The sequence below is a fragment of the Phlebotomus papatasi genome, unplaced genomic scaffold (assembly GCF_024763615.1).
Source record: "Phlebotomus papatasi isolate M1 unplaced genomic scaffold, Ppap_2.1 HiC_scaffold_20, whole genome shotgun sequence".
Taxonomy (NCBI): domain Eukaryota; kingdom Metazoa; phylum Arthropoda; class Insecta; order Diptera; family Psychodidae; genus Phlebotomus; species Phlebotomus papatasi.
The window spans coordinates 203,018-229,402 of NW_026604437.1; the positions used below are offsets into that span (position 1 = coordinate 203,018).

A 26,385-nucleotide genomic window follows, 5' to 3' on the forward strand; every position below is an offset into this window, starting at 1 on the left:
TTTTATTAAAAATTTTTCTAATCGGCTACACGAAAACGACCGAAAAATTAGCGAAATGTATTATGGATATTTTAAAAATCCTGTAAGAAGATGAATTCCAGTCAGTCGGATTTCGTTTCCTGAAAAGAACGCACCGGATTCATTACGAATCATGAAGGATATCTTTGAAAACTTTGATATAGAGAAAAAACTGAAGCACTGGAAAAATGATATAGGGAAAAAGACTAATTCCTCAAAACGAAATAAGGATAAAAGGAGTTTCAAAAAAACTAATCATGATGTGAATATAGAGGCTCTGCTACTGGAAAATACAAAATCGTCTGAAAGTCCTACAACACCAAGATCCAGAAATACTGTTAGTGTACTGCAAGGATATACCTATTTTTTAAACGCATGTTACACATCATTTGTGTCCATTGGCTTTTCTTCGGAGGATTTCTCACCAATTGTGCAAATTTCCGCAAAAAACGGTCTCCTAGGAGTTGATTCTATTAGTTTCACCAGAGGTGCCTGGTCAAAAATTTACGCTAACAAGGAATTCATTGCCGAGCGGCTAAACACTTCTCAAAACATGGTCTCCGCAGATAATATTTTTATGAACATCAATAATAATAATAATATTAATGATAATGTAAAATTAGATTTCGCAGATTTAAATAATACAAAATATATTGTTTTTACTCAAAATAATGTTACAGTGACTTTGACCAATAATGAATTTCAAAAATTAATGGATTTAAGTGATTTTTTTAACACAACTCTCATTTATAATAACTCAGTTCAATATTTTATTAAAGAATATTGTTCGAGATATGCATCCTCATGCAAAAATTTAAATGTTAAAAGGATGGATTCCACAGCGTACACATCACCTATGGAATCACGTCCCCCTATAAACTATTTTAGACTATTCCATGAGATACCTTATGTATATGAAAACATATCTTCTTATAATATAGATACGCAGACAATATAAATATAAATACAATTAAAATGATGATATAACTAATATACATGTACCATATAATCCGTAATAAAAAAGTGTGTATATTATATAAATTAATATGTTTCACTTTCCTCAAAAGTTAGGGAGATGAAATTGCTGATCATGAATTTTTATCAAAAAAACATTCTTCTCATATTGCAATAAATTTCTATTATGGGTAATCGCTTTTTCCATTGTGATTACTTCATCATTCTGTTTTCTTATTACTCTTGGTGAACAGCATAATATCGTATACTCGTGAAAATGAGCAATCCAACATTTTTGGAAGGTCTTCTGCTTGCAAATAAGACCCTCTCAACCTTGTTCAAAATTTTAAAAGAACCGAATTTAAAGTTTTATCAGGAAAATGTATTAAACAAGATTGAATCGGTATTAAAAAATGGTGTAATAGTTTCTGATGAAGAGAAGATAAGATTAACCGGTGAAATATTATCCGTGGATGGAAATGTAATTGCGTGCCACCGTATTCTAAAACTTCTATGGACTCGTAATGAAGGTAAAGAGATATAGAGAAATATTTTATTAATTATTTGTGTTTTATATAATCGGCAGATTTTTTTTTAATATCACATTATTTTTGGTTTTTTCAGAGAATTCAGGGAATATCGACATGACTTCAGGATCTTCAAGATCAAATTTTACTTCATCATCAACGGTTTTGAACTCTGTACCATCCACCGCACCATGCACTACAAGCTCTGTACCATCTGCTGAAATACCTGTACTGCCAACACCATCCTCGTCAACATCATCGTCAAGTTTGTCTCCACCAATGGCTGAAGAAATGCTACATCGTGAAAATGAACTTGAAAATTCACAAAAAGGAGAGGGTGAGTAGAAAGTTCACAGCAAAACAGAATTGATATAAATACTGTCTCTATTTTTTTAATTTTATTTGCAGGGAATGATGATATTACAGCTAATCATAATGAACAGTTGGTTGAGGTTCTGGGTAGAGAAAAATCATTTAATAAAAAATTCAGCGTGACCCAATTAGGAGTGAAATTCCGAATTCAAAGACCCAGTGGAGTAACAAACGGATTTGGGTGGCTGCATGATGCCTTTCAGGAAGTAATAAATATGATCACAGCTGAAGGAAATATTGGAGATAAAGCTGCTTTGGAACTACATCTCCCAGAAAAACCTGAAGTTAAAGCTATTTACAATGGACTCACTCCTATTGATGAGCTATCAGCAGATGTTCTTCTCAGCAGATTTGAAAAAGTAAATCAAAGCAATGCGTCATTTGGAGTCGCTGACGTATTGCTTATTACAGCCGCAATTGTGCACATGAAGCAGGGCCGTGGACGAAATAAAATTGTTCACATGAATTCAGGCGAAATTAGAAGGTATACTTAAATAACATTCTCTTATTCGAAATCATGCATAAATGTCTTTTAGATTCAAGAAATACAGCGTCATCGATCCTGGAGCAGAGGAATTCTGTCTTCCCATAGCTATCCTTTTTGGGAGAGTGTTAAATATGAAAAATTCGGAACGCAGTAAGAGAACTCTACTCAGTTGGAGACGTTACAGTGCAAAATTAAGGATTCAAGCTGTAAATTTGGTTAAGGTATGCGGAGGGGTAATAAACCCTAAAGGTGAATATGACAATAACTTCATTTCATTGTTTAATACTAAGTTCCCTAAATATTTAATAACTGTGTATAACAATGTGAGTGATTGTAAAAGTATCACATATAAAACACAAAAAACAGATCTAAATTCGTCTAACCGTATAAATTTATTTTTCAATGAGAAAGAAAGACATTACTTTTGCATTAGCAATGTAAAGTCTTTTTTCAATTTTAGAAAACAATGTGATGTATGTGATGTTCTTTATAATTGCGATCATAGATGTCCTGGGCGTTGTACTTTTTGTAATCGTGAACCGCCGTGTCCATTTGTTCAATTCCTCAAAAAGTGTAATGATTGTAATCGAGAATTTCGTGGGGATCAATGTTACAACTACCACAAAGTAAATAACACTTGTAATACATTTAAAATATGTGTAACTTGTGACACATTTTACAAAGTCACAAAGTATCATAAATGTAATACTTCTAAGTGCTATATTTGCGGTAATTTTGTTGAAAAACCCCACTACTGCTACATTCAGAGTTTTAAAAAAGATCCTCCACAACGTTTTCAAATTATTTTTTATGATTTTGAAAGTCAGTTTCTCGACGAAGGGCAAGGGTTTTACCGCCATTCACCGAACTTATGTGTGACAAATATTGTTTGTCACCTATGTTATGAGTCAAACTCATTTCCTGCAGATTGCCCGAATTGCAATCCCTTTGAAAATATTTTTAATAATGATGATAATGCGAGTTGTGTATCAAAATTTGTAAATTTTGTATTAAAGTTCCGTCTATGGCCTGTTGTGGCAATTGCCCATAATGCAAAAGGATATGATTCGCAATTCATCCTTGAGGAATTGTGTAAGAGAAATATAAGCATTAAACCTATTATGGTAGGGCGAAAAATTCTTTGCATTTCTCTTGATAATATAAAATTCATAGATTCAATAGCATTCATTCCTCTTGCATTGTCAAAATTTAGCGCGAGTTTCGGACTAAAGGATTGCAATAAAGGCGAATATCCGTATAAATTTAACACGCCAGAAAATGAGAACTATATTGGAACTTTTCCTCCAATAGAATATTATCCTATCGATAGCATGTCGTCGGAAAAATATTCTAAATTTGTTGAATGGTATGATGAAAATAAACACAAACCATTTAACAATAAGGAGGAACTCATCAAATATTGTCAACAAGACGTACATATCCTTCGCGCGGGATGTCTGAACTTCATGATTTCCTTTTTGGACACTACAGGTATAAATCCTTTTCTACAAGCAATAACAATCGCGGATTCTGTTATGAAAGCATATAGGAAAAATTATTTAAGGGAAAATACGTTAGGTATTACTCCCAAAAATAATTATAACTCGAACTTTATCCATTTTCAAAGTAAAATAGGTCTTAAATGGCTGATTTTTAAAAAACAAACTTTTCCAAATTTGCGGTATGAAGAAAAAATTAAATACACCAATCTAATTGTTGACGGATTTGATGAGAGTTCAAATACTGTATTTGAATTTTTTGGCTGCTTTTATCACGGACATACGTGTTTGCAGAATCGAGAGTATCAGTGCAGCAGAGACCCGCTGGATACATTGAAAAATCGATATGAAGTGACAAAGCATAGGTTACAAAAATTAAAAAGTCTGGGCTACAAAATTGAATTTGCATGGGAATGTGAATTTCGTAAGTCTCTTAAATGTGATGATGCGTTAAATAATTTGATCGAAAATAATCGTGAAATTATTAACGCAGGATTTGATTTAAGATCAGCAATATATGGTGGCCGTACAGAAGTGTTTAAACTATATTGTAAAGCTCAGCCTGGGGACAAAATGTATTATTACGATTTTACATCTTTGTACCCCTGGGCAAATAAATATACTAAATATTTTCTGGGACATCCTACCATAATTCGAGATTTCACAGACCCATGCGAGATTCTGTGTCATGATGGTGTTGCGAAGTGTAGAATTTTACCTCCACGTTGTCTTTATTTACCAGTTTTGCCATATCGGTGCAATAATAGGTTAACCTTTCCTCTGTGCGCTATGTGTGTATTAGAAAAAGCCGATCTAGATGAGTGCACACATAGTGACAATGAACGATCACTTCTAGGGTATTGGTCATTGGATGAAATCAGACTTGCAATTGATAACGGTTACACGATTCTTGAATCTCTAGAATTATGGTCATATAAACCAATTCAATACGACCGTGATTCAGGAGAAAAGGGGTTATTTGCGGATTACGTAGATAATTTCCTAAAGATAAAGCAAGAATCTAGTGGCTGGCCTGAAAATTGTGAGTCTGAGGCATCTAAAGAACAGTATCTAGAGAATTATCTTCTTCGAGAGGGGATAAAACTCAATGAAGAGAATATTACCCTTAACAAAGGACGCAGAAGTTTAGCTAAACTTATGCTGAATAGTTTGTGGGGTAAGTTCATTCAGAGGGAGGATCTGAAAGTAACAGAGATCTGTAGTTCGCAGGCAGAACTTATGAAATTTGTCACAAATGAAGGCATCGAAGTACACCAACTATATCTTTGTGGTCCTGATAAAATATTTGTCACATGGTCGCATATAAATGAGAATATACCTGAATCTAAGTACATAAATTTAGGTGTTGGAATCTGCACCACTACAAATGCTAGAATAGCATTATATAAGGCTTTATCTATGGTTGGGAAAAATGTCTTATATTGTGATACAGATTCCATCATATACTTGGTACCAAATGGCGAGGAAAATCCTTTAACAGTCGGTTCATTTTTAGGGGAATTGACAGATGAGATACAGTCATACGGTGAGGGATCGTTTATAGACGAATATGTTGCTACGGGTCCAAAATCATATGGTATCCGTATTTTCAATCCTAGTACAGGTACACATTCTTATAAAGTTGTCTTTAAGGGTATCAGTATGAACCGGCATGTGGAGGAGAAGGTTAATTTTGATACACTTAAAGAACTTGTTAATGGTGGAGATCCTATAGAGATTAGATATACGGATACTATATTTAGAGATAAACAATTCCACATGTCGTCTGGTCCATCGTCTAAAACAGCTAAGTTCACACATAATAAACGTCGCTGTGTACAGAATTATGATACATTGCCATATGGATATTAACATATTGTTATATACAGTTATATAAATATTTAATTTAAAATTAAGAATTAGTTGTATTTTCGTATATATTTATTTATTTATTTGAGGTCTACTTATGTATGGAGTGATTTACACTTTTGTAAAAATGAAATGTAAAATATTATTGACAGTCCATGTGTACAATAAAATTGGATTTTTAATAAAAATAATCTGTGTTGAAGTCTTACTATGAATTTTTTAATTTCTTTTGTTTAGATTCTCCTCAAATACTATAAATAGATGATCAAAATCTGACTCTGTTTATTGTAATACTGGTATCGGTATGACACTTTTGAAATTTCCTGTACCCTTTTCTATAATACTCGCTGGTCCTTCAGGATGCGGTAAATCTACTTTCGCTCATAATATTCTAAACAACTTACAGAACCTAACTGATACTAAATTTTCAAAAATAATATGGTGTTTTTCAGAAAATGGAAGTGTAGGTAATCTTCCAAAATTAGAAAATCTCGAAGTTTTCAGTGGAATACCTGATAATATAGGAAATGATTCAGAACACAAAACCCCTAAACTTATTGTTATTGATGATTTAATGACAAGTAAAGAGTATGAGCCAAAAATTTGCGATTTGTTTATCAAAGAATCACATCATAGGAATATATCCATAATATTTATTTGTCAGAATATATTCTACCAATCGAGATTTGCACGTACGATTAGTTTAAATTCGAAATACTTAACAGTATTTCGAAATGTCCGTGATAAATCACAATTTATGCCTTTAGCTAGACAACTGCATCCTGAAAATCCTGTTGAACTTTTGAACATATATAAAGAATGTACTTCCAAGCCTTATGGTTATTTATTTATAGATCTTAATCAGGAAACGCCGGATGCTTTAAGATTTCGTACCAATATTTTTGATGATAATTTTGCAACTTGTTTTTGTACATCTGAGCAATTAAATTTACTCCCTAGGTATAGAGAAGATGAAACAGAAAGCAAAGAATTTCAAACGATTGGTGGAGAACAGGCATATGTTGTTTATACTTAAAGACGCCAGTCCTAAACTGCGAAAGTCCATATTACAAAATTGTAATTTTTCAACTATCAAGGCTATCCAGGAAATTGCTCACAATATTTTAATAGGAAACCATGAAGTCACTTCAAAATGCTTTAACACTCTAAAAAGGTATAAAAAGGATTTGAGAAAATTTGTATGTTCAAAGTCATCGGGATGCTCGAAGAGAAAAATAGTTGTACAAAAAGGTGGTTTTGTGCCATTATTAATATCTTCAGTTTTATCAGGTATTATTGGAAAAATATTATCACAAAAATGAATTTAAACATGAAGAAAGATAAAATTAAACGTATGATACTTGTATCACAGGAAGTGTTTGAGAATTTAAAAAACCTTTTAAATTTTGATAAGACTTTAAATAACTTTGATCAGGAGATTTATCGGATATTAAAAGATAAAAACTTGAATGATACACAAAAATGGTATAGATATAGACAATCGCTTATAAGGCAATCTGAAAGTTATCGAAGAAAACAAAAATTACCATCGAAACATCATATGGAATTATATGAATCAAAGCCAGGCGAACCTATTAAAACATTTTCTAGGAAATACCCTCAAACAAATATGGGCACTCAAACAAAATATATATTTAAAACTGATAGGTCCACGGAAATGTCACCTTTGAAAGAAAAACCTGTTAGAAAAAATTTGGATGAGTTGATTTTTGAAAGTGCTGACAACGGTGTGGACACAGTTGATAGCGATAATCAAATTGATGACGATATTTCCCCACCTGAAGCCGAAATATATTCAGATGATACAATTGATGAGGATCCTGAGGAATTGATTCCCGCTGAGGAATTTAATGGATTACCGACAGATGTTCAGCAAAATTTCAAAAAAAAAGCAAATGAATATATTAGACATTCTCCGAGTGCAAAAGATGTACCGTCAGCAATAGGTATTTTAGGAGAAGATGGAACTGTGTATCATATATCAACGGACATTGTAAAGAAACGTATTTCTACTTTACGGCCTAGTTCAAAAACCCATGTTAAAACAGCTACAAAAGAAAGAACACGTAAATATTTAAGCAGATCAACGAAACAGCCCGTGCAGACATTGTTAAACTTTCCTGCAAAGAAACCTAGAGTGAGAAAGGATAATACTACCACCAAGTCTAGTGTAAAATGGGACATGATAGAATAAATGATTTATACACTAATTTAAAAAGTCCATATTTGTACGCAACTCCTGGTAAATTATATAAACGTTTAAGAAGAGAAAATGTCTCTCAACGAGATATAACTGATTATCTTCAGAATCAGGATTCTTACACGTTACATTTTCCAGTGATTAAAAATTTTAAAAGAAATCAATACCGCGTATTTAACATTGATGAGCTATGGGAAATTGATCTATGTGATATGAAACATATTAAAAAAGTAAATAATGATCATTCATTTATTTTGACAGTGATCGATGTATTTTCTAAATTTGCATTTGCTAGACCTCTTAAAACTAAATCAGCAAGAGATGTCACAAACGCCTTTTCTAGCATATTGAAAACTAGCGGTAGAATTCCCGAAATTGTTCAATCAGATAATGGAAAGGAGTTTAGGAATAGCTCTTTCAGTAATTTGTTGTTATCTAATAATATAAAACAATATTTTTCTTACAACCCAACGCTGAAATGTGCTGTTGTGGAGAGATTTAATAGAACATTAAAACAGCTTATGTATAAGTATTTTACTCATAGAAATACGAAGCGTTACATAAATGTATTGCAAGACCTCTTGAATGTATATAACAACACTGTTCATTCAACTATTAAAATGAAACCAGCTGATGTGACAGATCATCATATTTCCATTTTGAATAAGATTTATAAGAAAAGACACGATAAATTGTTGTCCGAAATTAAAACTAAGCCAAAATTATTGAAAAAGAATGACCTTGTACGCGTAGCAAAACCAAAGACACATTTTGATAGGGGTTTTGAGCAAAGATGGACAGAGGAAAAATTCCATGTTGATACTGTAATAAAGAAAACACCTTATTATTTATATACCCTGAGAGATTTTAAAAATACCCCTATTACAGGTAGATTTTATGCAAAGCAGTTACAAAAAGTTAAAAGCGATCTTCCCCCAATCGAGAAAGTTATAAAAACCAAAGGGCTAGGGAAAGATCTTCAGTACCTTGTGAGATTTGCTAATGACATCCCTGATAAGTGGATAAGCAAAAAAGAAATTACACAACATTATGGGGTCTCTGACAAGAGCAAATGAATTTTATTTAACACTGCTGAGCAATTCGTCGCACAATTATTTCCCAAATAACACTTTAGCAAATTTTCATACCAAATTACCCACAAAATTATTTCTTTCTGATGATTGGGTTGTGGGTCTCGCAGAAATATCTTTTAATATTGCAAAATCCTCTAGTGATCGTGAAAAGCCTAGAACTATTCAACCAAGAACAATTTTAATTAAAAACGGCCAGAAAACTGACAGATTTTTTAAAATACCTATATTCTCACAGTTCACACCTCTACATAGCTTACTATATCTTTTGAGAAATACTTTTTCAAAAGATTTACGACCATTAGATGATTTTGTAGGATCAAGTCTAAGTGATATAAATAGCGATATTGATAAACGTTTAACAAATATTGTTAAAAATTTAACAAACTGTGAGATACAAGAGGGGAAAGGCGAAACTATAGAACGAGGGCAAACGGGACCCTTTTCACATTTTTCTATTCAGTTTAAGTGTAATGAACCTATAATTAAACTTCAAAATCCTATACAACAAAGTAATGGGAAAGAACCTATTACAACAATTACTATATTTTTGGATCACAAATTTTTTGATATACCTTTGTACAATGACGAATTCGAGTCTGTAGAGGAATTGATGAAAACTATTTTACTGTCTATACCTTTTCAATCTAGAAGCCAGGAAAAAATATTAAAAATTGTTGAAAATTCCCGCTTACCACCAGTACGTATTGACAATCAAGAATTTGTTTCAACCAGCCTTCACCCTTCAGTAGTGCCTAAAAATGAACCTCAAAATCATATGCGTAAACTTATGTTTGTATATACAGATATAATAAAACATCAGCTCGTCAGTAATACTTTTGCAAAGTGTTTAAGAACAATATTGTTATTAAAAAATGATGAGGTATATAAATCATTCGAAACAATTCAATATCATCCTTTAGAAAAGACAAATTTTGATACGATTGAAATTCTCATTACTTCACAAGATGGGGAAATATATAATTTTGAACATAGTGCAACTCCAACTATGTTAGTGCTACATTTCAAGAAGAAGTCATTTTAAAATTAATACAAAATGTATAAATAGACCTAACGTATAAAATTAAACTCATTTTATTTAAAAAATGAGTAGCATATACACTAGATATTATCTTAGTCAATGCGGTAGGGGAGAGATAGGGGATGTCTATAAACCAGACTTTTTTGGAATTCAAAGAGGTCGTGGTCTAGGATCAATACTTGGTGGCCTCATAAGAGTCTTGAGGCCCCTATTCGTAAAAGGATTAAATGCTGTTAAAAATCAAGCTTTAAAGACAGGCTCAGAAATATTAATGGACATAGGCACCAAACCTTTTAAACAAATACTTGTTGACCGTGGCCGTGAAGCTCAAAATAATTTAACAGGTAAAGCTATGCAGAAGTTAAAGAATATGAGTGGTGATGGTATATATACAGGATCCAACCTAGGAAGTTTCATTCCGACTTCATCTTCACATGTAAAAACTTCTCAAGAAAAAAAATCAGGTGTACTTAGTAAAATTCTATCAAAAGTTACAAAAACAAAACGTAAAGGGAATAAAAAAGTCAAAAGAAAAATAAGTGCCAAGCAGGATAAAAAGAAGAAGAAGAAGAATAATTCACGTACTCTGGATATATTCTCATAATGTCGAAGTACAGAGAATGTATGAAAAGTGAATTAGATATTTTTGCAACACCTCCTATACAAACATCAATTCTACGCACGGAAGAAGTGTCATATCAACCTATTGCTAGCCTTGACAACCCCTCTGTTATAGAATTTTATTCTGTAGCACACGGGGATTGTTATCGCGATCTATCATCAATTTACCTAAGATTTAAAATTCAGTTGCTCAATGAGAATAGCTTGAGCTATAAGGAAAGTGACAGCAAGCAACCAGGAATTGTCAATAATATTCTTCATTCATTAATTCGATCATGTTCTATTTCATTGAATGGAAAGGCAATTTCTCAGAGTGAAGGTGACTACCATTATAGAAGCTATTTAGAAACCCTTTTGACTTACGGGACTGATGCAAAAAATACATTCTTACAAAATTCGGGATGGTATCGTGATACCAATGATTTAGAAGATTTGACAGGTGTCAATCAAGGATTTCATGATAGAAAAAATATTATTAAAAATAGCACAGTTGTGGAACTCATGGGAAGATTACATTGTGATATGTTGAATCAACCTCTACTGTTGATAAATAATGTGGATTTACGTGTAAATATTACGCTTGAAAAGTCTAATTTTTTCTTACTCTGCGAAGAGAGCGAAAATCCACAATTTCGGCTCTTAGAAGCAACAATGTACATGAATCAAATTACAGTGAATCCAAATATCCTTCTTGCACATAATATGGTACTGGAAAAAGAAAATGCTGTATATCATTACAAAAAAGTTGAAGTGAAAACTGTTACTGTACCATCAGGATCATCATCCATAAATCTGGATAATATTATTCATGGGGTTTTACCAAGAAGAATTATATTTGGAATGGTTGATAATCAAGCTTATAATGGACAAAAGTCTCTGAATCCTTTTAATTTTCAACATTTCGACATGACGGATTTTGCACTCCTCGTAAATGGTATGCCTCATCCTATTCAGCCTCTTAGAATGAATTTTGAAGAGAATTGGTATAGCAAAGCCTATCAACAAATATTCAATGGGATAGGAATTCATCATGATTATAAATCTCATCAGATATCTCTTAAGGATTTTAAGAGTGGTTTCTTTTTATTGGCTTATGATTTAGATCCCGACTCTCACTCAGAAGGTTGCATATCCCTCTTAGAACAAGGATCTGTAAGAATAGAAGCACGTTTTGCCCGTACATTATCTAAAACTATTACATGTATCATATATGCTGAGTATGACTCAAAATTGGAAATTGATCGAAATAGAAATATTATTTTATCTTAAAATTATATTATTTTGATTTTTTTTTGTATATAAAGTTCTGAACATGTGTAAGGTGTAAATTTTCATGCAGACGCTAATTCAGCTTCAAATGCAATTCCCATAAGGAAAGAGCAATGCACTTTGTTGATTTCACATTGTCGCGTACACGTAATTGGTGTAGTTTTTCATTTGTCGCGTCAGGAAAAATTATTTTCTTTCATTGATATATTTGTTCAGTCTTTACTGCAATCGCATTTCTCATCAAGCTCTTGTGGTGCTAAGTACTCAAGAAAAAGTGATCTTTAAGTGATCTTCAAAGAATCTTCAAGAAAACCTACATCTTAAACCGCTTTAGAATGGTGAGTATTTTTCCCAGTAATTAGTTATTACATGTGATCTGTGATACAGTAAAGTGAAGCTTTGACACGCAGTCCTTATAAAAATTGTGATTTATGAATTTCATCAGGTCTCTAGTGATATATTTCTTTTCGTTCAACAAAATCTGTGATGATTTATTGTGATTCTGTGAGTTTCAGTTTTATGTAGAATATTCTTATAATTTTTAATGATAAGTGTTACACGGAAAATTCATAAGTACTTTTCTTTCTCTTGCTGAAAAACCATTGATATAAGGATTTTATTAAAGTGATATTTTCTGTTCAAGAAATAAATTATGTGGTTACTTTCTATTTATTAATAAACTTTGTGTGATTAGATATCAGTGATGTTAAATGTGACTTATAGATATTTTATATTATATTTAATATATATATTCGATTTACTAATAAGAGTTTTACTCTTCATCTTTCGCAGGATTTCACCAAGCTTTTTAAGGAGGCCCAGGAGAGGCAACCTGTGTACAGTAGTAAATTGACTGCAGGCCATTACTATAGATGCGAGAAGTTCATCTCAGGGGTGAACACTTTTGGGCAAGAAGTTGTTATAGCTATTCTAAAGAACGGCTATAAGATCTACTTGCCCAAGAGGCTCAGCGATAAAGTCATGCCTCATTGCGACGAGCTGAAGCCCGAGGATAATTGGGCTTTAAAGCTCGTCCGCTACGAAGAAGAGGAGATGGTGTTTAACGGTGTTCGGAAGAACACCAAAACACCCATTTTAGAAATCATCAAAGGGGTGAAAGAAGATGGCATTCCCGATGGTGATGGTAAAAATGCTGCTGCTGTTGCTGAGGAAACGGGAGAAAAAAACTCTCTGGAACCTCTTCCGGGACCGAGCAGCAGCACTGACAATAACAACAGCCACAACACCATCACACCTCAAGGCCCTCAGCCTATTAGGAGAAAGAGGGAGCTTCCTTCTGCAAAGCAGCGAAGGGATAAAGTGAAAAGACTTCTCTCAAAGATGCAGAAGAAGCAGATGCCACACGAGTCGCAAATCGACTTGTTCCTGAGCGACAGCGACGGTGACGTCACATTTATACCGGACTTAGACGCCGAGGTTTTTGAGGATGAAGATGTCTTCACCCAGAGAAAATAAAAAAAATTAATGAATAAAATCTGATTTAACATATGTATTTTGTTTTTATTTTCTCCCAAAATTGTTTTCTCAACGTTGTGATTTCCTCATAGGGAAGGGCGTTTGACAGTTTGCTAGAGATGGTAAACTTTTACAGATTTCATGGATTTCTGCCTAAAGTAGATGACAACTGCCGTGAAATTTGTGAAATTTTACCACCTCTTCCGTTTTGCATAATAACCCTTGACTTTTTCTTGGTAGGGGGGAGGTGGGGCTACTTTGAGCTGTGGGGCTATATTGTTATACGATATTTTCGCATATTTCTAAAGGAAACTGGGTTTTAACATGATGTAATTTGGATAGACAAAATAATTGTGTTTCTAAATCAAATAATTGTAAAGACCGGGTTCACTTAGAAATAGACGAAAAAGTCGTATAACAATCTAGCCCCACAAATCAAAGTAGCCCCACCTCCCCTAGTGCTTGAAAATATGACAAAAGAAACCTTTAGTTCAAATGCATCACGACCACAGAAATTCTGAAGGGTTTGAATATTAGCTAGAAACTTATCATAAGAATCATGTCTTGGATTAAATACCGTTAGAGCAGTACGGCAGAATGCTTTGAGAATTTTGCTGACAACGCAGCAGTCGTGCAGTGACACAGCTCTAGAATTTACACATTTCTGCAACAGTCGCACGGTGGCATATTCTTAGAGCTTTTTTCATTCATTCATTCACACATTCATTTCCCTTGATTGTGCAACAGTCGTACAGTGCCACAGCTGTAGAAATCACCACAGTCCTACAGTGGCTCACAACAGTCGCACAGTGGTAAATAACAACAGTCTCACAACAGTCGTACGGTGGCTAACTTACTACTAAAATTATATATAATATTTTTGGCAGTTTCTAATCCACCATGTCTAATGGTAAGATCACAATGTTTTGCTGAATATTGTGAGTGTAGCACATATTCAAGCTTTCTATGATGACTACTTATGTTCATGAACATGTACATAAGCGCCTTGGTGCAAACAAATCATAATTCATTTTATTAAAAATTATATATAATATTTTTGGCAGTTTCTAATCCACCATGTCTAATGGTAAGATCCCAATGTTTTGCTGAATGTTGTTAGTGTAGGACTTGTTCTAATTTTCTATGATGACTACTTATGTTCATGAACATGTACATAAGCGCCTTGGTGCAAACAAATCATAATTCATTTTATTAAAAATTATATATAATATTTTTGGCAGTTTCTAATCCACCATGTCTAATGGTAAGATCCCAATGTTTTGCTGAATGTTGTTAGTGTAGGACTTGTTCTAATTTTCTATGATGACTACTTATGTTCATGAACATGTACATAAGCGCCTTGGTGCAAACAAATCATAATTCATTTTATTAAAAATTATATATAATATTTTTGGCAGTTTCTAATCCACCATGTCTAATGGTAAGATCCCAATGTTTTGCTGAATGTTGTTAGTGTAGGACTTGTTCTAATTTTCTATGATGACTACTTATGTTCATGAACATGTACATAAGCGCCTTGGTGCAAACAAGTCATAATTCATTTTATTAAAAATTATATATAATATTTTTGGCAGTTTCTAATCCACCATGTCTAATTGTAAGATCACAATGTTTTGCTGAATATTCTGAGTGTAGCACATGTTCAAGTTTTCTATGATGACTACTTATGTTCATGAACATGTACATAAGCGCCTTGGTGCAAACAAATCATAATTCATTTTATTAAAAATTATATATAATATTTTTGGCAGTTTCTAATCCACCATGTCTAATGGTAAGATCCCAATGTTTTGCTGAATATTGTGAGTGTAGCACATGTTCAAGTTTTCTATGATGACTACTTATGTTCATGAACATGTACATAAGCGCCTTGGTGCAAACAAATCATAATTCATTTTATTAAAAATTATATATAATATTTTTGGCAGTTTCTAATCCACCATGTCTAATGGTAAGATCACAATGTTTTGCTGAATATTGTGAGTGTAGCACATATTCAAGCTTTCTATGATGACTACTTATGTTCATGAACATGTACATAAGCGCCTTGGTGCAAACAAATCATAATTCATTTTATTAAAAATTATATATAATATTTTTGGCAGTTTCTAATCCACCATGTCTAATGGTAAGATCCCAATGTTTTGCTGAATATTGTTAGTGTAGCACATGTTCAAGCTTTCTATGATGACTACTTATGTTCATGAACATGTACATAAGCGCCTTGGTGCAAACAAATCATAATTCATTTTATTAAAAATTATATATAATATTTTTGGCAGTTTCTAATCCACCATGTCTAATGGTAAGATCCCAATGTTTTGCTGAATGTTGTTAGTGTAGGACTTGTTCTAATTTTCTATGATGACTACTTATGTTCATGAACATGTACATAAGCGCCTTGGTGCAAACAAATCATAATTCATTTTATTAAAAATTATATATAATATTTTTGGCAGTTTCTAATCCACCATGTCTAATGGTAAGATCCCAATGTTTTGCTGAATATTCTGAGTGTAGCAGATGTTCAAGTTTTCTATGATGACTACTTATGTTCATGAACATGTACATAAGCGCCTTGGTGCAAACAAATCATAATTCATTTTATTAAAAATTATATATAATATTTTTGGCAGTTTCTAATCCACCATGTCTAATGGTAAAATCCCAATGTTTTGCTGAATATTGTTAGTGTAGCAGATGTTCAAGCTTTCTATGATGACTACTTATGTTCATGAACATGTACATAAGCGCCTTGGTGCAAACAAATCATAATTCATTTTATTAAAAATTATATATAATATTTTTGGCAGTTTCTAATCCACCATGTCTAATGGTAAAATCCCAATGTTTTGCTGAATATTGTTAGTGTAGCAGATGTTCAAGCTTTCTATGATGACTACTTATGTTCATGAACATGTACATAAGCGCCTTGGTGCAAACAAATCATAATTCATTTTATTAAAAATTATATATAATATTTTTGGCAGTTTCTAATCCACCATGTCTAATGGTAAGATCCCAATGTTTTGCTGAATATTGTTAGTGTAGCACATGTTCAAGCTTTCTATGATGACTACTTATGTTCATGAACATGTACATAAGCGCCTTGGTGCAAACAAATCATAATTCATTTTATTAAAAATTATATATAATATTTTTGGCAGTTTCTAATCCACCATGTCTAATGGTAAGATCCCAATGTTTTGCTGAATGTTGTTAGTGTAGGACTTGTTCTAATTTATATGATGACTACTTATGTTCATGAACATGTACATAAGCGCCTTGGTGCAAACAAGTCATAATTCATTTTATTAAAAATTATATATAATATTTTTGGCAGTTTCTAATCCACCATGTCTAATGGTAAGATCACAATGTTTTGCTGAATATTGTGAGTGTAGCACATGTTCAAGCTTTCTATGATGACTACTTATGTTCATGAACATGTACATAAGCGCCTTGGTGCAAACAAATCATAATTCATTTTATTAAAAATTATATATAATATTTTTTGGCAGTTTCTAATCCACCATGTCTAATGGTAAGATCCCAATGTTTTGCTGAATATTGTTAGTGTAGCAGATGTTCAAGCTTTCTATGATGACTACTTATGTTCATGAACATGTACATAAGCGCCTTGGTGCAAACAAATCATAATTCATTTTATTAAAAATTATATATAATATTTTTTGGCAGTTTCTAATCCACCATGTCTAATGGTAAGATCCCAATGTTTTGCTGAATGTTGTTAGTGTAGGACTTGTTCTAATTTTCTATGATGACTACTTATGTTCATGAACATGTACATAAGCGCCTTGGTGCAAACAAGTCATAATTCATTTTATTAAAAATTATATATAATATTTTTGGCAGTTTCTAATCCACCATGTCTAATGGTAAGATCACAATGTTTTGCTGAATATTGTGAGTGTAGCACATATTCAAGCTTTCTATGATGACTACTTATGTTCATGAACATGTACATAAGCGCCTTGGTGCAAACAAATCATAATTCATTTTATTAAAAATTATATATAATATTTTTGGCAGTTTCTAATCCATCATGTCTAATGGTAAGATCCCAATGTTTTGCTGAATATTTTTAGTGTAGCAGATGTTCAAGCTTTCTATGATGACTACTTATGTTCATGAACATGTACATAAGCGCCTTGGTGCAAACAAATCATAATTCATTTTATTAAAAATTATATATAATATTTTTGGCAGTTTCTAATCCACCATGTCTAATGGTAAGATCCCAATGTTTTGCTGAATGTTGTTAGTGTAGGACTTGTTCTAATTTTTTATGATGACTACTTATGTTCATGAACATGTACATAAGCGCCTTGGTGCAAACAAGTCATAATTCATTTTATTAAAAATTATATATAATATTTTTGGCAGTTTCTAATCCACCATGTCTAATGGTAAGATCACAATGTTTTGCTGAATATTGTGAGTGTAGCACATGTTCAAGCTTTCTATGATGACTACTTATGTTCATGAACATGTACATAAGCGCCTTGGTGCAAACAAATCATAATTCATTTTATTAAAAATTATATATAATATTTTTGGCAGTTTCTAATCCACCATGTCTAATGGTAAGATCCCAATGTTTTGCTGAATGTTGTTAGTGTAGGACTTGTTCTAATTTTCTATGATGACTACTTATGTTCATGAACATGTACATAAGCGCCTTGGTGCAAACAAATCATAATTCATTTTATTAAAAATTATATATAATATTTTTGGCAGTTTCTAATCCACCATGTCTAATGGTAAGATCCCAATGTTTTGCTGAATGTTGTTAGTGTAGGACTTGTTCTAATTTTTTATGATGACTACTTATGTTCATGAACATGTACATAAGCGCCTTGGTGCAAACAAATCATAATTCATTTTATTAAAAATTATATATAATATTTTTGGCAGTTTCTAATCCACCATGTCTAATGGTAAGATCCCAATGTTTTGCTGAATGTTGTTAGTGTAGGACTTGTTCTAATTTTCTATGATGACTACTTATGTTCATGAACATGTACATAAGCGCCTTGGTGCAAACAAATCATAATTCATTTTATTAAAAATTATATATAATATTTTTGGCAGTTTCTAATCCACCATGTCTAATGGTAAGATCCCAATGTTTTGCTGAATATTGTGAGTGTAGCACATGTTCAAGTTTTCTATGATGACTACTTATGTTCATGAACATGTACATAAGCGCCTTGGTGCAAACAAATCATAATTCATTTTATTAAAAATTATATATAATATTTTTGGCAGTTTCTAATCCACCATGTCTAATGGTAAGATCCCAATGTTTTGCTGAATATTGTTAGTGTAGCAGATGTTCAAGCTTTCTATAATGACTACTTATGTTCATGAACATGTACATAAGCGCCTTGGTGCAAACAAATCATAATTCATTTTATTAAAAATTATATATAATATTTTTGGCAGTTTCTAATCCACCATGTCTAATGGTAAGATCCCAATGTTTTGCTGAATGTTGTTAGTGTAGGACTTGTTCTAATTTTCTATGATGACTACTTATGTTCATGAACATGTACATAAGCGCCTTGGTGCAAACAAATCATAATTCATTTTATTAAAAATTATATATAATATTTTTGGCAGTTTCTAATCCACCATGTCTAATGGTAAGATCCCAATGTTTTGCTGAATATTCTGAGTGTAGCACATGTTCAAGTTTTCTATGATGACTACTTATGTTCATGAACATGTACATAAGCGCCTTGGTGCAAACAAATCATAATTCATTTTATTAAAAATTATAATAATATTTTTGGCAGTTTCTAATCCACCATGTCTAATGGTAAGATCCCAATGTTTTGCTGAATATTGTGAGTGTAGCACATGTTCAAGTTTTCTATGATGACTACTTATGTTCATGAACATGTACATAAGCGCCTTGGTGCAAACAAATCATAATTCATTTTATTAAAAATTATATATAATATTTTTGGCAGTTTCTAATCCACCATGTCTAATGGTAAGATCCCAATGAATATTCTGAGTGTAGCACATGTTCAAGTTTTCTATGATGACTACTTATGTTCATGAACATGTACATAAGCGCCTTGGTGCAAACAAATCATAATTCATTTTATTAAAAATTATAATAATATTTTTGGCAGTTTCTAATCCACCATGTCTAATGGTAAGATCCCAATGTTTTGCTGAATATTGTGAGTGTAGCACATGTTCAAGTTTTCTATGATGACTACTTATGTTCATGAACATGTACATAAGCGCCTTGGTGCAAACAAATCATAATTCATTTTATTAAAAATTATATATAATATTTTTGGCAGTTTCTAATCCACCATGTCTAATGGTAAGATCACAATGTTTTGCTGAATATTGTGAGTGTAGCACATATTCAAGCTTTCTATGATGACATAATGAACATGTACATAAGCGCCTTGGTGCAAACAAATCATAATTCATTTTATTAAAAATTATATATAATATTTTTGGCAGTTTCTAATCCACCATGTCTAATGGTAAGATCCCAATGTTTTGCTGAATGTTGTTAGTGTAGGACTTGTTCTAATTTTCTATGATGACTACTTATGTTCATGAACATGTACATAAGCGCCTTGGTGCAAACAAATCATAATTCATTTTATTAAAAATTATATATAATATTTTTGGCAGTTTCTAATCCACCATGTCTAATGGTAAGATCCCAATGTTTTGCTGAATATTGTTAGTGTAGCAGATGTTCAAGCTTTCTATGATGACTACTTATGTACTTGAACATGTACATAAGCGCCTTGGTGCAAACAAATCATAATTCATTTTATTAAAAATTATATATAATATTTTTGGCAGTTTCTAATCCACCATGTCTAATGGTAAGATCCCAATGTTTTGCTGAATATTGTTAGTGTAGGACTTGTTCTAATTTTCTATGATGACTACTTATGTTCATGAACATGTACATAAGCGCCTTGGTGCAAACAAGTCATAATTCATTTTATTAAAAATTATATATAATATTTTTGGCAGTTTCTAATCCACCATGTCTAATGGTAAGATCACAATGTTTTGCTGAATATTGTGAGTGTAGCACATGTTCAAGCTTTCTATGATGACTACTTATGTTCATGAACATGTACATAAGCGCCATGGTGCAAACAAATCATAATTCATTTTATTAAAAATTATATATAATATTTTTGGCAGTTTCTAATCCACCATGTCTAATGGTAAGATCCCAATGTTTTGCTGAATGTTGTTAGTGTAGGACTTGTTCTAATTTTCTATGATGACTACTTATGTTCATGAACATGTACATAAGCGCCTTGGTGCAAACAAATCATAATTCATTTTATTAAAAATTATATATAATATTTTTGGCAGTTTCTAATCCACCATGTCTAATGGTAAGATCCCAATGTTTTGCTGAATATTGTTAGTGTAGCAGATGTTCAAGCTTTCTATGATGACTACTTATGTTCATGAACATGTACATAAGCGCCTTGGTGCAAACAAATCATAATTCATTTTATTAAAAATTATATATAATATTTTTGGCAGTTTCTAATCCACCATGTCTAATGGTAAGATCCCAATGTTTTGCTGAATATTCTGAGTGTAGCAGATGTTCAAGTTTTCTATGATGACTACTTATGTTCATGAACATGTACATAAGCGCCTTGGTGCAAACAAATCATAATTCATTTTATTAAAAATTATATATAATATTTTTGGCAGTTTCTAATCCACCATGTCTAATGGTAAGATCCCAATGTTTTGCTGAATATTGTGAGTGCAGCACATGTTCAAGTTTTCTATGATGACTACTTATGTTCATGAACATGTACATAAGCGCCTTGGTGCAAACAAATCATAATTCATTTTATTAAAAATTATATATAATATTTTTGGCAGTTTCTAATCCACCATGTCTAATGGTAAGATCCCAATGTTTTGCTGAATATTGTTAGTGTAGCACATGTTCAAGCTTTCTGTGATGACTACTTATGTTCATGAACATGTACATAAGCGCCTTGGTGCAAACAAATCATAATTCATTTTATTAAAAATTATATATAATATTTTTGGCAGTTTCTAATCCACCATGTCTAATGGTAAGATCCCAATGTTTTGCTGAATGTTGTTAGTGTAGGACTTGTTCTAATTTTCTATGATGACTACTTATGTTCATGAACATGTACATAAGCGCCTTGGTGCAAACAAATCATAATTCATTTTATTAAAAATTATATATAATATTTTTGGCAGTTTCTAATCCACCATGTCTAATGGTAAGATCCCAATGTTTTGCTGAATATTCTGAGTGTAGCACATGTTCAAGTTTTCTATGATGACTACTTATGTTCATGAACATGTACATAAGCGCCTTGGTGCAAACAAATCATAATTCATTTTATTAAAAATTATATATAATATTTTTGGCAGTTTCTAATCCACCATGTCTAATGGTAAGATCCCAACGTTTTGCTGAATATTGTGAGTGTAGCAGATGTTCAAGTTTTCTATGATGACTACTTATGTTCATGAACATGTACATAAGCGCCTTGGTGCAAACAAATCATAATTCATTTTATTAAAAATTATATATAATATTTTTGGCAGTTTCTAATCCACCATGTCTAATGGTAAGATCACAATGTTTTGCTGAATATTGTGAGTGTAGCACATATTCAAGCTTTCTATGATGACTACTTATGTTCATGAACATGTACATAAGCGCCTTGGTGCAAACAAATCATAATTCATTTTATTAAAAATTATATATAATATTTTTGGCAGTTTCTAATCCACCATGTCTAATGGTAAGATCCCAATGTTTTGCTGAATGTTGTTAGTGTAGGACTTGTTCTAATTTTCTATGATGACTACTTATGTTCATGAACATGTACATAAGCGCCTTGGTGCAAACAAATCATAATTCATTTTATTAAAAATTATATATAATATTTTTGGCAGTTTCTAATCCACCATGTCTAATGGTAAGATCCCAATGTTTTGCTGAATATTGTTAGTGTAGCAGATGTTCAAGCTTTCTATGATGACTACTTATGTTCATGAACATGTACATAAGCGCCTTGGTGCAAACAAGTCATAATTCATTTTATTAAAAATTATATATAATATTTTTGGCAGTTTCTAATCCACCATGTCTAATGGTAAGATCCCAATGTTTTGCTGAATGTTGTTAGTGTAGGACTTGTTCTAATTTTCTATGATGACTACTTATGTTCATGAACATGTACATAAGCGCCTTGGTGCAAACAAATCATAATTCATTTTATTAAAAATTATATATAATATTTTTGGCAGTTTCTAATCCACCATGTCTAATGGTAAGATCCCAATGTTTTGCTGAATATTCTGAGTGTAGCAGATGTTCAAGTTTTCTATGATGACTACTTATGTTCATGAACATGTACATAAGCGCCTTGGTGCAAACAAATCATAATTCATTTTATTAAAAATTATATATAATATTTTTGGCAGTTTCTAATCCACCATGTCTAATGGTAAGATCCCAATGTTTTGCTGAATATTGTGAGTGTAGCACATGTTCAAGTTTTCTATGATGACTACTTATGTTCATGAACATGTACATAAGCGCCTTGGTGCAAACAAATCATAATTCATTTTATTAAAAATTATATATAATATTTTTGGCAGTTTCTAATCCACCATGTCTAATGGTAAGATCCCAATGTTTTGCTGAATATTGTTAGTGTAGCACATGTTCAAGCTTTCTGTGATGACTACTTATGTTCATGAACATGTACATAAGCGCCTTGGTGCAAACAAATCATAATTCATTTTATTAAAAATTATATATAATATTTTTGGCAGTTTCTAATCCACCATGTCTAATGGTAAGATCCCAATGTTTTGCTGAATATTGTTAGTGTAGCAGATGTTCAAGCTTTCTATAATGACTACTTATGTTCATGAACATGTACATAAGCGCCTTGGTGCAAACAAATCATAATTCATTTTATTAAAAATTATATATAATATTTTTGGCAGTTTCTAATCCACCATGTCTAATGGTAAGATCCCAATGTTTTGCTGTATGTTGTTAGTGTAGGACTTGTTCTAATTTTCTATGATGACTACTTATGTTCATGAACATGTACATAAGCGCCTTGGTGCAAACAAATCATAATTCATTTTATTAAAATTTATATATAATATTTTTGGCAGTTTCTATTCCACCATGTCTAATGGTAAGATCCCAATGTTTTGCTGAATATTGTTAGTGTAGCAGATGTTCAAGCTTTCTGTGATGACTACTTATGTTCATGAACATGTACATAAGCGCCTTGGTGCAAACAAATCATAATTCATTTTATTAAAAATTATATATAATATTTTTGGCAGTTTCTAATCCACCATGTCTAATGGTAAAATCCCAATCTTTTGCTGAATATTGTTAGTGTAGCAGATGTTCAAGCTTTCTATGATGACTACTTATGTTCATGAACATGTACATAAGCGCCTTGGTGCAAACAAATCATAATTCATTTTATTAAAAATTATATATAATATTTTTGGCAGTTTCTAATCCACCATGTCTAATGGTAAGATCCCAATGTTTTGCTGAATATTGTTAGTGTAGCAGATGTTCAAGCTTTCTATGATGACTACTTATGTTCTTGAACATGTACATAAGCGCCTTGGTGCAAACAAATCATAATTCATTTTATTAAAAATTATATATAATATTTTTGGCAGTTTCTAATCCACCATGTCTAATGGTAAGATCCCAATGTTTTGCTGAATATTGTTAGTGTAGGACTTGTTCTAATTTTCTATGATGACTACTTATGTTCATGAACATGTACATAAGCGCCTTGGTGCAAACAAGTCATAATTCATTTTATTAAAAATTATATATAATATTTTTGGCAGTTTCTAATCCACCATGTCTAATGGTAAGATCACAATGTTTTGCTGAATATTGTGAGTGTAGCACATGTTCAAGCTTTCTATGATGACTACTTATGTTCATGAACATGTACATAAGCGCCATGGTGCAAACAAATCATAATTCATTTTATTAAAAATTATATATAATATTTTTGGCAGTTTCTAATCCACCATGTCTAATGGTAAGATCCCAATGTTTTGCTGAATGTTGTTAGTGTAGGACTTGTTCTAATTTTCTATGATGACTACTTATGTTCATGAACATGTACATAAGCGCCTTGGTGCAAACAAATCATAATTCATTTTATTAAAAATTATATATAATATTTTTGGCAGTTTCTAATCCACCATGTCTAATGGTAAGATCCCAATGTTTTGCTGAATGTTGTTAGTGTAGGACTTGTTCTAATTTTCTATGATGACTACTTATGTTCATGAACATGTACATAAGCGCCTTGGTGCAAACAAATCATAATTCATTTTATTAAAAATTATATATAATATTTTTGGCAGTTTCTAATCCACCATGTCTAATGGTAAGATCCCAATGTTTTGCTGAATATTCTGAGTGTAGCAGATGTTCAAGTTTTCTATGATGACTACTTATGTTCATGAACATGTACATAAGCGCCTTGGTGCAAACAAATCATAATTCATTTTATTAAAAATTATATATAATATTTTTGGCAGTTTCTAATCCACCATGTCTAATGGTAAGATCCCAATGTTTTGCTGAATATTGTGAGTGTAGCACATGTTCAAGTTTTCTATGATGACTACTTATGTTCATGAACATGTACATAAGCGCCTTGGTGCAAACAAATCATAATTCATTTTATTAAAAATTATATATAATATTTTTGGCAGTTTCTAATCCACCATGTCTAATGGTAAGATCCCAATGTTTTGCTGAATATTGTTAGTGTAGCACATGTTCAAGCTTTCTGTGATGACTACTTATGTTCATGAACATGTACATAAGCGCCTTGGTGCAAACAAATCATAATTCATTTTATTAAAAATTATATATAATATTTTTGGCAGTTTCTAATCCACCATGTCTAATGGTAAGATCCCAATGTTTTGCTGAATATTGTTAGTGTAGCAGATGTTCAAGCTTTCTATAATGACTACTTATGTTCATGAACATGTACATAAGCGCCTTGGTGCAAACAAATCATAATTCATTTTATTAAAAATTATATATAATATTTTTGGCAGTTTCTAATCCACCATGTCTAATGGTAAGATCCCAATGTTTTGCTGTATGTTGTTAGTGTAGGACTTGTTCTAATTTTCTATGATGACTACTTATGTTCATGAACATGTACATAAGCGCCTTGGTGCAAACAAATCATAATTCATTTTATTAAAATTTATATATAATATTTTTGGCAGTTTCTATTCCACCATGTCTAATGGTAAGATCCCAATGTTTTGCTGAATATTGTTAGTGTAGCAGATGTTCAAGCTTTGTATGATGACTACTTATGTTCATGAACATGTACATAAGCGCCTTGGTGCAAACAAATCATAATTCATTTTATTAAAAATTATATATAATATTTTTGGCAGTTTCTAATCCACCATGTCTAATGGTAAGATCCCAATGTTTTGCTGAATATTGTTAGTGTAGCACATGTTCAAGCTTTCTGTGATGACTACTTATGTTCATGAACATGTACATAAGCGCCTTGGTGCAAACAAATCATAATTCATTTTATTAAAAATTATATATAATATTTTTGGCAGTTTCTAATCCACCATGTCTAATGGTAAGATCCCAATGTTTTGCTGAATATTGTTAGTGTAGCAGATGTTCAAGCTTTCTATAATGACTACTTATGTTCATGAACATGTACATAAGCGCCTTAGTGCAAACAAATCATAATTCATTTTATTAAAAATTATATATAATATTTTTGGCAGTTTCTAATCCACCATGTCTAATGGTAAGATCCC

The 26,385-nt window shown here is 31.8% G+C and overlaps 1 protein-coding gene across 1 annotated transcript; it reads left to right on the forward strand.

Moving 5' to 3' along the window:
* Positions 1-1,410: 1,410 nt before the first annotated feature.
* On the forward strand, positions 1,411-13,446 carry LOC129808918 (uncharacterized). Its single transcript, XM_055858824.1, has 5 exons — positions 1,411-1,836; positions 1,908-2,355; positions 2,408-3,049; positions 7,395-7,740; positions 12,763-13,446. Exons 1-5 carry the CDS (start codon positions 1,617-1,619, stop codon positions 13,444-13,446), a joined length of 2,340 nt encoding a protein of 779 aa, XP_055714799.1. The 5' UTR covers positions 1,411-1,616.
* The last annotated feature ends 12,939 nt before the right edge of the window (positions 13,447-26,385 follow it).